The sequence below is a fragment of the Anopheles stephensi genome, chromosome X (genome assembly GCF_013141755.1).
Source record: "Anopheles stephensi strain Indian chromosome X, UCI_ANSTEP_V1.0, whole genome shotgun sequence".
NCBI classification, from domain to species: Eukaryota; Metazoa; Arthropoda; class Insecta; order Diptera; family Culicidae; genus Anopheles; species Anopheles stephensi.
The window spans coordinates 5,106,227-5,121,019 of NC_050201.1; the positions used below are offsets into that span (position 1 = coordinate 5,106,227).

Consider the following 14,793-nt stretch of genomic DNA (forward strand, 5'->3'; position numbering starts at 1 on the left):
GCCATCGCATATGTTCCCGGATATGATCCTTGGGTATAAGAAATAATTTGAATATCTTCTCATTCCTCTTATATCTCGAAGAAGGAATGTATGTCTTCGGCGTAGAGAAGACATGCCATTAGGCGTACGACTGAGTTCAGAGTAGCAGGCCAGAGCCATCTGTCTATCATTAAAATTTAACTGGTTAAGAGTAGGCTCTGGTCTGGGTAACGCCAGCAGGAACTCTGGAAGGGTATCAAGAGTTGCTTGATTCACTAGCGAAAAACAATGGTGAGTTGCGTAGGCATTGCTTAATCAACCCGTTGCCTTGTAAGGAAACAGTAAAGTTATAGCCCGCTAACGATGATAGCACAATGGAACGCAATTAGTAAGTTCAGGAAATCCCCCCGCCAAATGGTGTAAGTTGCGTATGTCATCTGAGTGTGCGTTGGGAGCTGAGTTATTAATTGATAGCCACACCACACACCGTATCCGTGTTGAAGAAATCTTGGGGGGAGTTACTAGCCACAACCGAGAGAAGATGGAAAATTGAAGCGAGGGTGCATTTAACGCCCGCTTTCCTATCAATTAATAATGTCGCCGTCTAATAATTTCTTGTTCGATTGTTTTTTGCGAACTATACACAGTGGGTCGAGGAGTCGTTTACCAACTTCGTGAAGGGCATCAACTGGCGCAGCTACGTGGTGTGCGACGTGGCGTACAACAACGTGAACAACTGGCTGTGGTCACCGTTCATCGATCGTGGCCCCGCCAACCGGCTGTACATCGAGATCCACTTCACCATCCGCGACTGTTCGCTGTTTCCCGGCAATGCGCTCTCGTGCAAGGAAACGTTCAGCTTGCTGTTCTACGAGTTCGACGCAGCGACCCGGGAACCGCCACCGTGGCAGCCGGAAAGCTACAAGCTGATCGGTCGCATTGCGGCCGGCGAGGGCCGCTTCAACCAGAACTCGGACGTGGACATTAACGTGGAGGTGAAGAGCATTGCGGTGACGAAGAAGGGCGTGTACTTTGCGTTCCGGGACCAGGGCGCCTGCATCAGTGTGCTCGCGGTGAAGGTGTACTACATCACGTGCCCGGCGGTGACGGTTAACTTTGCGCACTTTAACGAAACGCCCACCGGGCGCGAGGTGACGATCATCGAGCAGCAGATGGGCGTGTGCGTGGAGAATGCGGAAGCGTACGAAACGCCCACGTACCTGTGCAAGGGCGACGGCAAGTGGACCATACTGACCGGGGGCTGTCGGTGCAAGGTGGGCTACGAGCCGGATGCGGACAAGCAGACGTGCAACGTGTGCCCTGTTGGGAAGTTCCGCTCGGCGGAGGTGCGCACCTGCACGATCTGTCCGCTCAACTCGAAAACGAACAAGGTCGGCTCACCGTTCTGTCCGTGCCTGAGCGGCCACTATCGGCATCCGCGCGACGGGAAGCACATGCCGTGCTACAAACCGCCCGGACCGCCGACCAACCTGACGCTGCTGTTTATCGACCAAACGAGCGCCATCCTGTCGTGGAATGCGCCGCAGCGGGCCGCGGACGAACAGCTGGACAGCAAGTTCCGGAGCGATATTGTGTTCCGGGTACGGTGTGCCGCCTGCACGTCGAACGTAGTGTTCAATCCGTCGAGCGAAACGTTTAACGATACGAAGCTCACGCTGACGAACCTCGAACCGGTCACGACGTACACGGTGCAGGTGCACTCGCAGCACGGCGTATCCTACCCGATCGTATCGCCGGAGGGCATGCACGGTGGGGCGGGCGGGTACGAGAACGGCAGCATGGTGGCACCGGGGGCGAGCGGTTACCACGCGACCGAACCACCGATGGTGATGGTGAATGCGCGGGCCGGCGCCGGTTCATCGTCCGATCTGGACGACATTAAGACGGAGTTTGCGGAGATCACGTTCACAACCGAATCGGCCATCCTTAGCACGGTGTTTAACGTAAAGTAAGTGTGCCTTGCCCACCGTTGCCTACCTTTAGGCGCTCGTTAATACTTTTTCTCTCTTCCCATCCTCTCACCGCAACAGAGTGGTACAGATCACGAACAAGGACGTCGATCTGGTGTGGGACAAACCGATCCACAGTGATTCACCGATCGAATACTACGAGGTACGGTGGTTCCCCAAGTCGGAGGTGGACGCGATGAACAAGTCCGTGCTGAGCACCAAGGAATCAAAGGTGCACATCGGCGATCTGCTCGAAAACACCGAGTACGGATTTCAGGTGCGGTGCAAAACGCTCAACGGTTGGGGCACCTTCAGCAACATCGTGTACGCGCAAACGCATCAAAGCGTCAGTCCGGGTATGTGTGACAGAGCCCGGTCGCTCTTGCCCCGTAGCTCATCAACAAGTCCGTCTAATCTGTTTCCCTTCCAGTGTATGATGATTCGTTCCAGATGCGCATCGTAGCCGGCACCACCGTTACCGTTGTGTTTATTTTGGTGCTGGGTATGTTGTTTCCCGACCTCGTCCTGCCACCGCGTGTTTCCACTGGCTAATCGCTTTCGTTTACCATTTTTAGTGATCGTTGTTACGGTAGTATTCCTGCGCTCGAAGAACCACGACGAGATAGACAAGAAAACGAACAACCATCTGCCATTGCCGTTGGATTATGCGAGCAACGAAGGTAACGCGTTACTTGTGTTACAATTTGTGTTACATCCCTTTTCTACCTATTACCCCTCAAACGAAGCTCCTTCCCGGCAGTTCCCAACCTTCCTTCCACATCTATATACATATTCAATCCTTTCGCAACTCCTTCTCCGTGTGCGTGTGTGTCTATAGCTGTGTGAGTGTGTGGGTTTGTGTGTATTGCATGAAGCGCTCTATAATTCATAGGATGTGAAGGCGTTCAGCTCTTGCCAACCAAGCAACCCACGAGAGGGAAAGGGGAAAAAAGCAGCGTCCGAAAGCGTTGATAGAAAAAAAAACACAAACACACACACACACACATACAAATTACATTAAAACCTTAGATTCCTTCCTTGCAGTTCCCCGATAAACACATCCTGGTTGTGTGCGCGTTGTGTGTGTGTGCGTGGTTCATGTGCTCTTCTACGTGTCCATGATAGCATCGACCGGAGTAGTGATGTGCAAACTGAGTCAGCATGAGTGAATGAGTTATTGTATCTTAGCAATGTTTTTGATGATTTAAATCATTACTAAGAGTCATTTAAATTCCCTTATGTTTCAGCTCTCTGTCAGCCGACTTACCAATCACTCACTGTCTTTAAACTCACTCACTACGTTTTAACTCACTGAGTACGTTTTAACTCACTTGTGAGTAAGTTAAAATACTGTGAGTGAGTTATAACAAAGTGAGTGAGCTGAACCGTAGTGAGTTGAGTGGTTAGTCGGCTGACGGAGAGTTAAATCATACCTCCGAGATTTAACTCCTGAAGAGTAGGCGTAAGATTTAACTCACTATTCGAACTCATTCACTCTGATTCGATTCACGTCACTGAGTGGTTATTCCCCATCACTAGTCCGGAGCGGGGACTATACATCTATTCGGTCGGAATAAATTCATGCAAAACCAGGGGGAAAACAACTTTTACACACTTACTGACCAGCGACAAAAAATATTGGGCAAAAATCCTTCCCTCCCCCCCCTCAAAAAACAAACCAACATTTTTATAACTTTTTCTATCTTTTTTTTCTCTCTTCTTTTACTGCGTCGATAACGATTTGGCATAATAACATCATGGCACAAACCTCCCCCCCCCCCAAAAATCGAAATAAAAATTTAAATTCTCCTCCCTTAAAACAAAAAACTCTCAAAAAAGGACTCGTAGTTACATATAGTAAGTGTTGAAAGTTAGGTGCTCTAAAGATGCGCCACACCACCCAGTGTTTTGAACGCCTGTGTTGTGTGTTATGTTTTTTTTCTGGTTCATCAAAATCGTAGTTTCGCTCTCTGCTGTATGTTTGGCAGCCGTTTGTTTTTATTTGTAGCGCTTCCCAAACGTTCCTTGTTTGTTACAAGATTTTTGTTTCTTTTCCCTTATTATAATTTTTTCATTTTTACAATTCTCGCAACATTTTATACCTCTTTTTGAGTCACGGTAGAACTGTTGTTACAGGGGGTTTCGGATGAAAATGTAAAAGCATCGATCCTTTTTATAAACACTATAGGCCGTGTTTAATATCAACGGCTACTATCACAATATCATCTGCTAACTTCACAACAAACTGGTAAAAAAAGGTAATTGATTCCCCTGTCACTTAGAGCCCTTCCAATGTCATCTAACTTTGTTTACTATTCTATTAAAAGTGTTCATAAAAAGGATCGATGCTTTTACTATATCAACCGAAAAACCCTGTAAATTGGAAAGGATAAGGCTTAACGCCTTTTGCAATATTTAAAAACAGGATCCCACAAGATCTGTTCCGTTCGTCTACCGAAAAAACTTTTCCATTTTCTGTTCTACTTGTTTGTTGCTGTGTTGGTAAAGTTTATAACTTACGTGTTGTCCTCTTTTTATCTTCTGTTTATACTTTTTTCTTTGTTAATGTCCACTACTTGTGCTAGTCTCTTTCTTATCTTCTTATGTGTGTTTGTGTGTATGTGTGTGTATGTTGTTTTATTGCTAATCATTCACAGTAACTTATGTGTGTGTGTGTGCCGCCGCCACAAACGGCTTGTGTCTGTGCTGTCGCTGTTGTGTCGATTTGTCATTTTTTGTTTCGCTCTACCCGTAATTTCTCCTTCAGTGTCCTGTGTTTTGTGTACACGTTTTTTTCTTCTCAATTATTTTATTTACATTTCCTACACGTGCGCTTTTCAAACAACTCGTAGTTCACGCAATGGACACCACCCCGATAGTCAAAACGATGAAAAGCAATGGTAAAGTTCGACGATATTTGTTTTATTGTTTTTTTTTGCTTTACTGCTTACTTCACTTCCGTTTAATTTTCTAACAACTTCAAAATAATGTTTGGGGGCTGATCGGTCTCTTTTTCGAGCGTTACTCTTTTGTTTTATTATTAGTTTGAATTTGCTTACAATGAGAAAAAAATCATTTGTTTAAAACAAGCAGCTTTTTGGAACGGCTGTCGGGTGTCTCTCTCTCTCTCTTACTGTCTTTTTAGTCAATTAACATACATTTAAAGGCGGGGAATGAAATGCGACAACCGAAGTTGTTTAATCCGACACAAGCACCTTTCTAAACTGCCATGTCGGTTGGCTTGCGTTTTTCTTTTCGTGTTAGTGTTTATGCTTCCGTGTCGACTAAGTAAGATAATAGCTAGTGCAGGGTTTCCCAAGATAAAAGAAACGTGCCAATGCTGGTATATGTTGGCTTGTTCAAAAAAAGATAATTGAAAGGTTATCAATAGGGTTGTATTGAAATTTTACATTACTTCAAGGGTTACCCTGCAATAGTATCGCCCGATCGTTCCAGGGTTTCTCAAGTCAGTTCAACATTTTAACACTAAATGTCAACATTATGAAGCGCTAATCCGACATCTTATATGCAATTCAATCGTGTTAACCCTTTTCTGTTTCGAAACACAAACTTTCAACTCCGTAAAATGTCAACTCGGCAATCGACAATACCTTCCATCCGTGTTTTTCCATGTTCACGAGGTTGAATTGCGTATTCGATGTCGGACTAGGGTTGACATTTAGTTTCTCACGCCAAAGATGAACTAGTCTGAGAAACCCTGTACGTAGTTTCGCGTGGTTTTCTAAAGCTTGCCACTACTGACCTTCACTACCTACCATCCCCTTTTCCCCACCAAATTACACACATCCTGCAACCATCTCCAGTATGGAATGGAACAAACCCAAACCAACAAAAAAATCGCTTTTTAAACAAAACCAAACCAAAAAAACCGCTTCGTAACTAATTTGCTTTCTTTATTTTTCTTTTTTTCTTTTCTTTTCTTCTCTATATATTTTTTTTCGGCTGATTATGTGTGTGCGTGTCTCTCTTCTCCTTCCTTCGTATTATTTCGAAAAAAAAAATATTTAATTTTATGTTCCTGCTACGTTTCGCTGCTACGCCGTATAAAAAATCGCTTGCATTAATTAATTAACAAAAACAAAAATATTTTAATTACATTTGTCAAAATTGACTAATTTTCACCAACCAAAACAAACAAAACTACCACTGTGCATGGTGGCGTTGGATATGTGCAATGCTTACAAATGATTTACCCGCGCTTTAACGCTTTTTTTGTTTGTTTTCTTGATTGCCATTTTGTGCTTGATTTTTCCTGTACACCGCTTTTCCAACCTGGGTCCCGACCTGGCGCCCCTCCTTCTGTGCGCGACCCTTACTGCTTTCCGTTGCTTTATTGCTTGTATTGTTCTTACCGTGTGGCTCTTGTGATGGTGGTGGTAATACACTACACTGCTGCTTAACCTGGTTGTGTTGCTCTTGCTCTCTGGTGGTGTTTGTGGTGTTCTTTCTGTCGTTTTGCTTTGCTTTTTCCGTTACCGTTGTGCGGAAATAAAAAATAAAAAAAAAAAACATCCAACCCAACCAACCAAAATCAAAGGTGGCTCATACGGCTATTACCGTCAACGTCGTAATAATTTTGCAGTGACCACACCATTGTTCGGTACGAGCCGGAGCTATGTCGATCCACACACGTACGAGGATCCGAACCAGGCGATACGCGAGTTTGCCCGGGAGATCGACGCAAGCTACATCACCATCGAGGCCATCATCGGTGAGTAGCAGTGAGATTGTCTGCCCGCCCTCCATGTTTCTTATTTATATGTGCTTTCTCGTTTAAGGTGGCGGCGAGTTTGGTGACGTATGCCGTGGCCGGTTGAAGGTGCCACCGAACTTTGTGCAGGAGATAGACGTTGCCATCAAAACGCTGAAGCCCGGCTCGTCGGAAAAGGCGCGCTGTGACTTCCTGACCGAAGCCTCGATTATGGGACAGTTCGAGCATCCGAACGTGATCTTCCTGCAGGGCGTGGTAACGCGGTCGAACCCGGTCATGATCATTACCGAGTACATGGAGAACGGCAGCCTGGATACGTTCCTGCGCGCGAACGATGGCAAATTCCAGACGATTCAGCTGATAGGCATGCTGCGCGGCATCGCGGCCGGCATGACGTATCTGAGCGACATGAACTACGTGCATCGGGATCTGGCCGCCCGGAACGTGCTCGTGAACTCGCTGCTCGTGTGCAAAATCGCTGACTTCGGGCTGTCGCGGGAGATCGAAAATGCGAGCGACGCGTACACGACGCGGGTACGTATATCGTTCGGTTTGCCCCATTGACCGTCAATCACGCTGTTGTCTTTTTTGTTTTTTTTTGCAGGGTGGTAAGATACCGGTGCGCTGGACGGCACCGGAAGCGATCGCGTTCCGCAAGTTTACGTCCGCGTCGGACGTGTGGTCGTACGGTGTGGTACTGTGGGAGGTGATGTCGTTCGGCGAGCGGCCGTACTGGAACTGGTCGAACCAGGACGTGATCAAGAGCATCGAGAAGGGGTACCGGTTGCCGGCGCCGATGGATTGTCCCGAGGCGCTCTACCAGCTCATGCTGGACTGCTGGCAGAAGCAGCGCACGCACCGGCCCACCTTTGCCAGCATTACGCAAACGCTCGACAATCTCGCGCGGCAACCGCAGGTGCTGCTGACGACGCGCAACTCACCGGACAATCCGGTCGCCCGCATGGGTACGGCCGGTGGCGTGTCCGATGACCTCACGCAGGAAATGCTAGCGGCGGCGGCTGCTAGTGGTGGTGGTGGTGGCGGCCTACCCACAATGCTTGTCGGTGGCGGCAGCTCCCAGCAGCAGCAGCAGCAGCAACAGCAGCAGCAGCAGCAACGTGCCGCCACACTGATGATGGGTGGTGGTGGCGTTGGTGGTAGCGGTACGACCGAGCGTGTGCTGAACAACGGCAGCAGCAGTATGGCGAACGTGCCCGGCTCGATGGGTACGCTCGGGTCGACGGTCGGTGGATTAAGCAATACCGGCACGATGTCCGGGTCCGGCAATCCGGGCATCTTTATCAGCACCGATCTGTGGCTGGAAGGCATCAAGATGTCGCGCTACTCGCAGCATTTCAAAGAGGCCGGACTCGTTACGGCCCAACAGGTGCGTGTACCTTCTGTCTCTCTCCCACTGTCTCCCCATTGCTCGGATAGACCGGTACGGTGGTAACTAAACTCGTTTAACGTTTTCTTTCCTTAGCTTTCGCGGCTAACCGCTCAACAGCTGTCCGACATGGGCATCACGCTCGTAGGCCACCAGAAGAAAATACTTCACCAGGCGCGACAGATCGATACCATCATCTAAACCGCGTTTTCGATAACCACATTCCGGTAACCACCACAACACACACAGAAAACGGAAGTCGCTCCGTCATCATTCCCGGGTCGCCAGGTGCAACAAGTCTCTCTCTCTCTCTCGCTCGCTAGAACAGCAGCAGTAATTCTCAGAACTAATAGGACGTTAGGATAGTGTTTTAGCTAGGTGTGTTTTCCAGCGCGCGGACTCAACAACACACAACTTCCATCTGGAAAGTAGTTTTATATTTTTGTGATTTTATTTTTTGTCGTTTGTTTAATTATCACTCGAATGTAAAAAAGAAAATTGAAATACTCCACACCCGCGCGCAGCACTAGATTGAAGAGGGAGAAGCAGGGGTTTCGGATGGCGCAGTCTTTACGTTTCTCTTTACAACTTCACTGAGCACACACTTTACGTCTCCCCGGATCGAAACTGATTTTAACCTTCGCCAATCGCCAATCAAATATATTTTAAGCTCTCTATTAGCCCCTTTGCTCACTATTGTTAGCTTGTGGGTGAGCACGGTGAGGTATTGATTTTTTTTTTTTACAATTCTTTATAGTTTGCCTTCTTGTCTTGGCTCATATGAAGTTTGTGCCTTGATCTGTGTGACTGGTTCATGATTTCTGATTTTAAACTTCGAGGCGCTTCAATATCTGTATACATATAGTTTAAGGTGCCGCCGGATTTTCCACCCACCGGAAGAAAAGCACTCATTAAGCAGTCACTTATTCGTGTTTTTTTTTCTCCGAGCTCGAGCTTTTGAAAATTGTGTAAATTTTTCTTTTTAAATGAACTTAAAGTTTTTTTTTATGAATATTCTTACATGCTCACACACATACAAACACCACCATCACATTGATTTCATATCATTGTTCCCAATACGAAAATTCTCAAAGCAACAAAAATACTCACACAGTGAAGCTATTACTATTAATAAGTAGTAATAGCTTCTTTTTCTTCTCAATAAATCCCCTCTTTTCGTGGTGGGGATGACTGAAACGTCTGATCCGGTGTCCGGGCAGGACATTCTGGAGGGTTGCCTGGTCCAAATACTACTACTACTACTACAATCTAGCAGAAATCTGTTTTCTGAACCTCACACACACACACACACTTGCGAGTGCGAGTTACGTAACTGTGTGTGTGTCTGTGTGTGCGTTTATATGAGATAATACACCGCATTTATTAGCTTACTCCAGTGCCAGCACGCGCAATTTTCCTCGTGTTTTAAGTTTACATCCTGTGATCCACGCCTGTGCGTGCGCGTGTGTGTGTGTACAGGGGGTTTTTAACTTTTTTTTATAAAACAGAAGACAACAAAAATTCAGTGTTCTTGCTATTTCTAGTATGTGCTCTCTCAGTGAACTTGTGTTACTTAAGCGTTGGCATTTTATATATATATATACATACACATATACATATAAATATATATACACATACATACTAGCCTGGGTATGAAAGTCCTTTCGAAACACAAACGGCGGACAGAGACTGACACACTCATACCCCCCCCCCCCCACATTCACACACACACACATGCATACTGACTGAAAGTAGGAATATGGGGGTGTGTGTGCGTGTGTGTGGCTGTGTGGAGTGGAGACGTGATGGAGACTATATTTTATAGCAGGGAAAAGCGGCGGTAGTAGATTTTCCGTTTCGTTTTCCTCTAGTGGCTACAGTAAAATAGACCGTGGGCGAATTATAATATTAGGAGACGATTAGGGGTTCGGTTGGCGTGCAAGACAGGGTAATACCGGTACGGGAACGATATCAAGCGAGATCAGGGTAGAGAGAAAGGATGGAAGTGGAGGGGGGGGGGGGTTTGTATGCATCAACAACAATGTGATTTTTATACTCGGTAGTAATTAGGTAGTCGGCTTTTTTATTTTGAAATAGTTTTTGTTTTAAATGTGTTTATTTTTTAAAACTGTTAGTTTCTTAAGGGTTTAAGTGCTGCTCATCCATCCAACCTGCGCCTCTCTCCTTCAATCAATATCGCTTCCTGATTGGATGCGCCTGCTTCGGCAGCAGCAAAGCGAGAAACGAAGCGAAACGGCAAATGATAAGGCGCAACGTAACGCTTCGTAACGCCGCTACGAACTATGGTAACAGTACAGTAATAGAATGTCAAAAAAATAATAACAAGAATTAGAGTTTCTTTTTTTTGTGTTAGCGGTGGTTGTGATTTGCTGTTTCGTTTCTCCTTAAAGTATGCATTTATTTTGTTTGTGTGTGTGTGAGAGACAGAGAGAGAGAGAGGGAGTATATGCTTTGCAAATAGAATCAATTCAGAGCGCGGAAGAAAGCAATAGGCGAGAGCGAAGATAGTGTGTGTGCGTGAAAGAGATTTAGAGAACGGGAAGAAAGCAGAACGAAATTTTAACGATCTGCTTCCCGATTAATGCATTTCGTTGGTGTGTGTGTATAGAGAGCGTATATAATTTAATTTTTTAATCTGTATTTTCTCTTCCTAAAATACTTAGTTTAAATATATATTTCTAACAGTCGATCGCCACCAAGAGGGAAGAAGGTGGCGGGCTGATGAACGAAACCGTGCGCATCTCGATTCACACATTCACAAACTACCAGTACCACACACGTACACACCGATCGGTGAGAACATCGAATCCCAGGCAAGCAGCGGCACACTGGGAGGATTTGTTTTTAAGGTGTAAAGTTAGCTTATCCATTTCTTTATTTCTTTGTTTGTTAATTTCGAAGTTCGATACTCGGAGAGATGCGTTTTTGTTGTATCCTCGACACTTTCCATCCATCCAGTGATATTCCATCTTGTAGAAATACTCACATACACACGCGTACCACATATCGTTTGGATTGAATGATTGTTTTAACAAAAAAAAGAAACGAATTACCTGTATTTGTTTTGCTCGCTTCCAATTTTGTAAAATCAATTGGTTGGTTTTGGAGTGAATTATATTGGATCAGGATTGTCCGACTGGCAGCATCCACGAAAGAGAGCAGAAACGAGTAGGGGAAATGAGTGAAGTAATTCACGGACAAAAATTAAAGATAAAGAAGAGAGAGAAAAAAAAACAGAAAACGAACTGCAATAGTGTAAAATAACAATCATAATAGTGGTTTCGTTAATGACATCAGATAAGATTGAAATATTAACTCATGAAAAAACAAAATTAAACAAAACAAAACGCAATATTGCCAGATTTGGATTATATACGTGGTGTGGGGGGCGCGGGTGGTCTCGCTTTGTGGGGGGAGAAAAATAAGTAATAAAATTAATACAATGGGAAGCAAAAGAAAAACCACACACACACACATACACACGAAAAAGACACACAGACACAACTATAGCCTGTAAATAATGATATAGTAAGAAAACCGCAGGGAGGGATGCAAACTGTATTTGATTTAGTGTTTATGTGAAACCAGTGAAAAACATCGGGGAAAAACAAAAAACTCTGTGTGAGAAAAGGTGTGGTTAAAGGTAAAAAAAATGGAAGCAAACGGAAGAACGACAGACAAATCGTACAAAAAACACAGATGGCCATGGGAGAAAAAAATAGGAAAACACAAAGAGAAGCGTTCGAGTGAGCTAATTAAAGCAAGGCGAGAGAGAGAGAGAAAAAAAACAACGGAAGAGCCCCCCTAAGAAAAAACAAATACACACACACACAGCGAAAAAATTAAAACAAACGAACAGGAAAACAAAACAAAAAAAAAACAGAACAATAATGGTTTTCGTCCATAGTGCAGTTTTCATATCTTAAAAATAGAAATAAAATCACAATCCCCGAGGTGTGTGTGTGTGTGTGAAAAAGGAGCCGATGATATTGGCAATTAGCGTGTGATTAGCTTGGATGGAGCAGTGTTTTTTTTTTTGAGTCACTGGCACTTCCGGTCACCGGAAGTTGACGTGAGCTGTAAGATAATAAGCCGCACAGGGGAGTTTTTGTTTTAATGAAATTATTTGTCTAATTTCCATTCCTTTCCAATTTTATTGCCCATCGAGAAATGCCCGAAGTTCGCGGGGAGGGGGTGTGGGGGGGGGGGGGTTTGGGCGGTTCGGCTTATTGGAAACGGTGCAACGCTGGAAAAAAGATATGGGAACGGAACAACGAGTCACGTGTAAAGATTTTAATAGCGAGGAAAGCCTCTAGCAATAAATAGATATCTTTAACAACAATCGGGGGAGGCAAACGCAAACACCGTACTGAAGTCTGATAGGAAAATTGCTCTCTAGCTTTTCTTTTTCACTCACCATATTGTTTGGGGGTTTTCCAACCATCTCCGAGCTTAGTTGCTTGGTTGGGTGGTTCGATTTTGACGGGGGTTTATTCTTTTATGCTCCTCCTCCTTTCGGTCTGTGTCGGTCTGTAGCTTAGGTTAGGAGTGGGCAATCTCATTTTCTCTCCCATAAACCTCCAATTAAAAAAAATTCAAACAAAAAAGGCTTATAATGTGGGGCTGCCGAAGGGTGGGGTTGAAATCGAAATGATCGTTAGCCTTTAAAGAAAAGCGCAAACAGAGAGAAGACACCGTGCGAACAACCGACCAGAGAAAAGGAGACACAGACGCTTCCATCGCGCGAACGCCGCGAAAGTTTGCGCCGAAACGACCCGCCACAGGGGGTGGGGGGGCGGCCGGAGGTGCGAAATGAAAAAAAAATACGCCAATATATCATAAGACTGTAATTTATAGCAATACCGGAAACTGTAGTGTGGGCTTACGTTTTTGCGAGATTTAAGACGGGAAAGAAAGAAGAAAATAAAGACACACGAGTAAGAAGAATGCATTGATGGTTGAGTTTTGTTGAACTCTATAACTTCCCTCTCTCTCTTTCTCTCTCAATCTCTTTTTCCCCTCCGATAGGCTAGCTCCTTTAGGTCACATGCGTACGCGAGAGGCTTGTTTTTGTAAAGGAAAGGAAGATGTGTGTTAAGGACTGAAGTGAACTAGATTTAAAAGGGAGTTGTTTTTGCTTTGCCTTTTTCTTTTTTTGTTTTCTTTTTGCTGTTCGCGAATGGTTTTCTTTTGTTCTCGCCACCATTCCAACCAGCCCAGCCAGCCAGCTTATGAGCTTATTATTCTCAATTTTGACCATTTTTTAATTGCACAACACCACGTGTCCAATGGTGTGCGATGGGAAAAGATCGAGGTTTAAAATGTATGTAATCTTAATCAAGCAAATAAGCAAAAAAGAAGGAGTCGCGCTCTTAGGTAAAGAGATGGGATGTGTTTTTAAAAAAATATATAGAAAATAAAGTTGATCGTATAAAACAAAATGCTAGCAAAAAACAAAAGAAAACAAACTATTGGAGACAAACAAAAGATTAAACGTGTAAATGAACCTTGCTTGGAGAGAAAACAAAAACAGAAACCCAAAGCAAAACAAAACAAAGTGAAGTGTATAAGAAGCAACAAAAGAAAAAAATATTCATTAGAGCTGCAAAAACAAAAAAAAAACGGAAGCCATTTTGGTAATGATACAACATTCTCTAGAAAAAAAAAACACATCGAATTCGTGAAGAGAAAAAAGAGGGAGAGAGAAGGAATAAGAGCAAACACTAAGAAGAGAAACAGAGAAGAAGATTAACAAGGAAAGTTATATAGAGCAAGGAAAACAATGCAAAAAACTCGAGAAAAATAGAGAGAGAGAGAGAGAGCGAGGAGGTAAAAACACAAAGAAAAGTAAAAGAAAGGCAGAGAGAGAGAGAGAGAGAATGGGAATAATTCTATATTAAATTAATAGGCAATTAAATGCATTGACGACTCACGTACGTACATATTGCAGTATCGAAAGTGTAAGTAAGAGAAAAGAAAAAGAAAACCCATTTTTTTCCCTTCGACCATATTAGAGGAGAAGACGAGGAAGTAAATACACACAAAATATAAAACATTCTGTGCAAACAAAATGGAGGGAACACGAACACGAGTCAAGCAAATGGAAGAAGTATCTCCCTCCGAGAAGTAAAATTAAAAAAAAAACAGTTATTGGATTCTACGTTCTCTCTTCTTCGCTCTAAATCCATGTTTGCTCGGACCATGTCGCTTGCTTTAGCTCTCTCTTTTTCTCTCTCTCTCTCTATTTTCTCTCTTTTTATCGATGTTTAACGGAAGGCGCATTGCAATTTAAAATTAAATTAGCTAAATAGAGCGATAAAAGGAAAGAGAAAGAGAGAGAGAGAGAGAGAGAGAGAGAAAGATGCAGAGAAACCTCTTCCATTAAGGTGTAATTTGTTTGGCGTTTTTTTTAAACCCACAGTAACAGTTTAGCGTAATCGAAAACATACATGCAAACATAATAAGTACAACATAAATAAAATTCGTACACACACACGCCGTTTGCAATTTAGTTAACAGAGATTAACAAAAAAGAAAAAAATAAGGAAAAGGAACTCAACAGAAGGAAAGAATTGGGAGAAAAGAAGACAAAACAAAGTTGAAAAAAAGAGAGAAGTAAAGAAAAACAAATATTGAATTATATAATAACAAAAGAAGAAAAGAGAAAAAACCCACACACAATCATCGTTTTAAAGTGAAATAGT

The 14,793-nt window shown here is 43.9% G+C and overlaps 1 protein-coding gene across 7 annotated transcripts in view; it reads left to right on the forward strand.

Moving 5' to 3' along the window:
* Positions 1-13,646, forward strand: part of LOC118505643 (ephrin type-B receptor 1) — a 33,586-nt gene extending 19,940 nt beyond the window's left edge. For 4 of the 7 annotated variants that reach the window (XM_036041726.1, XM_036041734.1, XM_036041743.1 and 1 more), the window contains exons 4-12: positions 627-1,948; positions 2,031-2,305; positions 2,380-2,451; positions 2,525-2,629; positions 4,802-4,849; positions 6,553-6,681; positions 6,749-7,215; positions 7,286-8,068; positions 8,165-13,646. In XM_036041726.1, the coding sequence (XP_035897619.1) occupies positions 627-1,948; positions 2,031-2,305; positions 2,380-2,451; positions 2,525-2,629; positions 4,802-4,849; positions 6,553-6,681; positions 6,749-7,215; positions 7,286-8,068; positions 8,165-8,269 (3,306 nt within the window). In that variant the 3' untranslated portion in view covers positions 8,270-13,646. Of the gene's footprint in view, positions 1-626; positions 1,949-2,030; positions 2,306-2,379; positions 2,452-2,524; positions 2,630-3,788; positions 3,807-4,801; positions 4,850-6,507; positions 6,682-6,748; positions 7,216-7,285; positions 8,069-8,164 lie in introns of all 7 variants that reach the window. The other 3 variants (XM_036041772.1, XM_036041782.1, XM_036041762.1) reach the window with 3 other exon arrangements.
* The last annotated feature ends 1,147 nt before the right edge of the window (positions 13,647-14,793 follow it).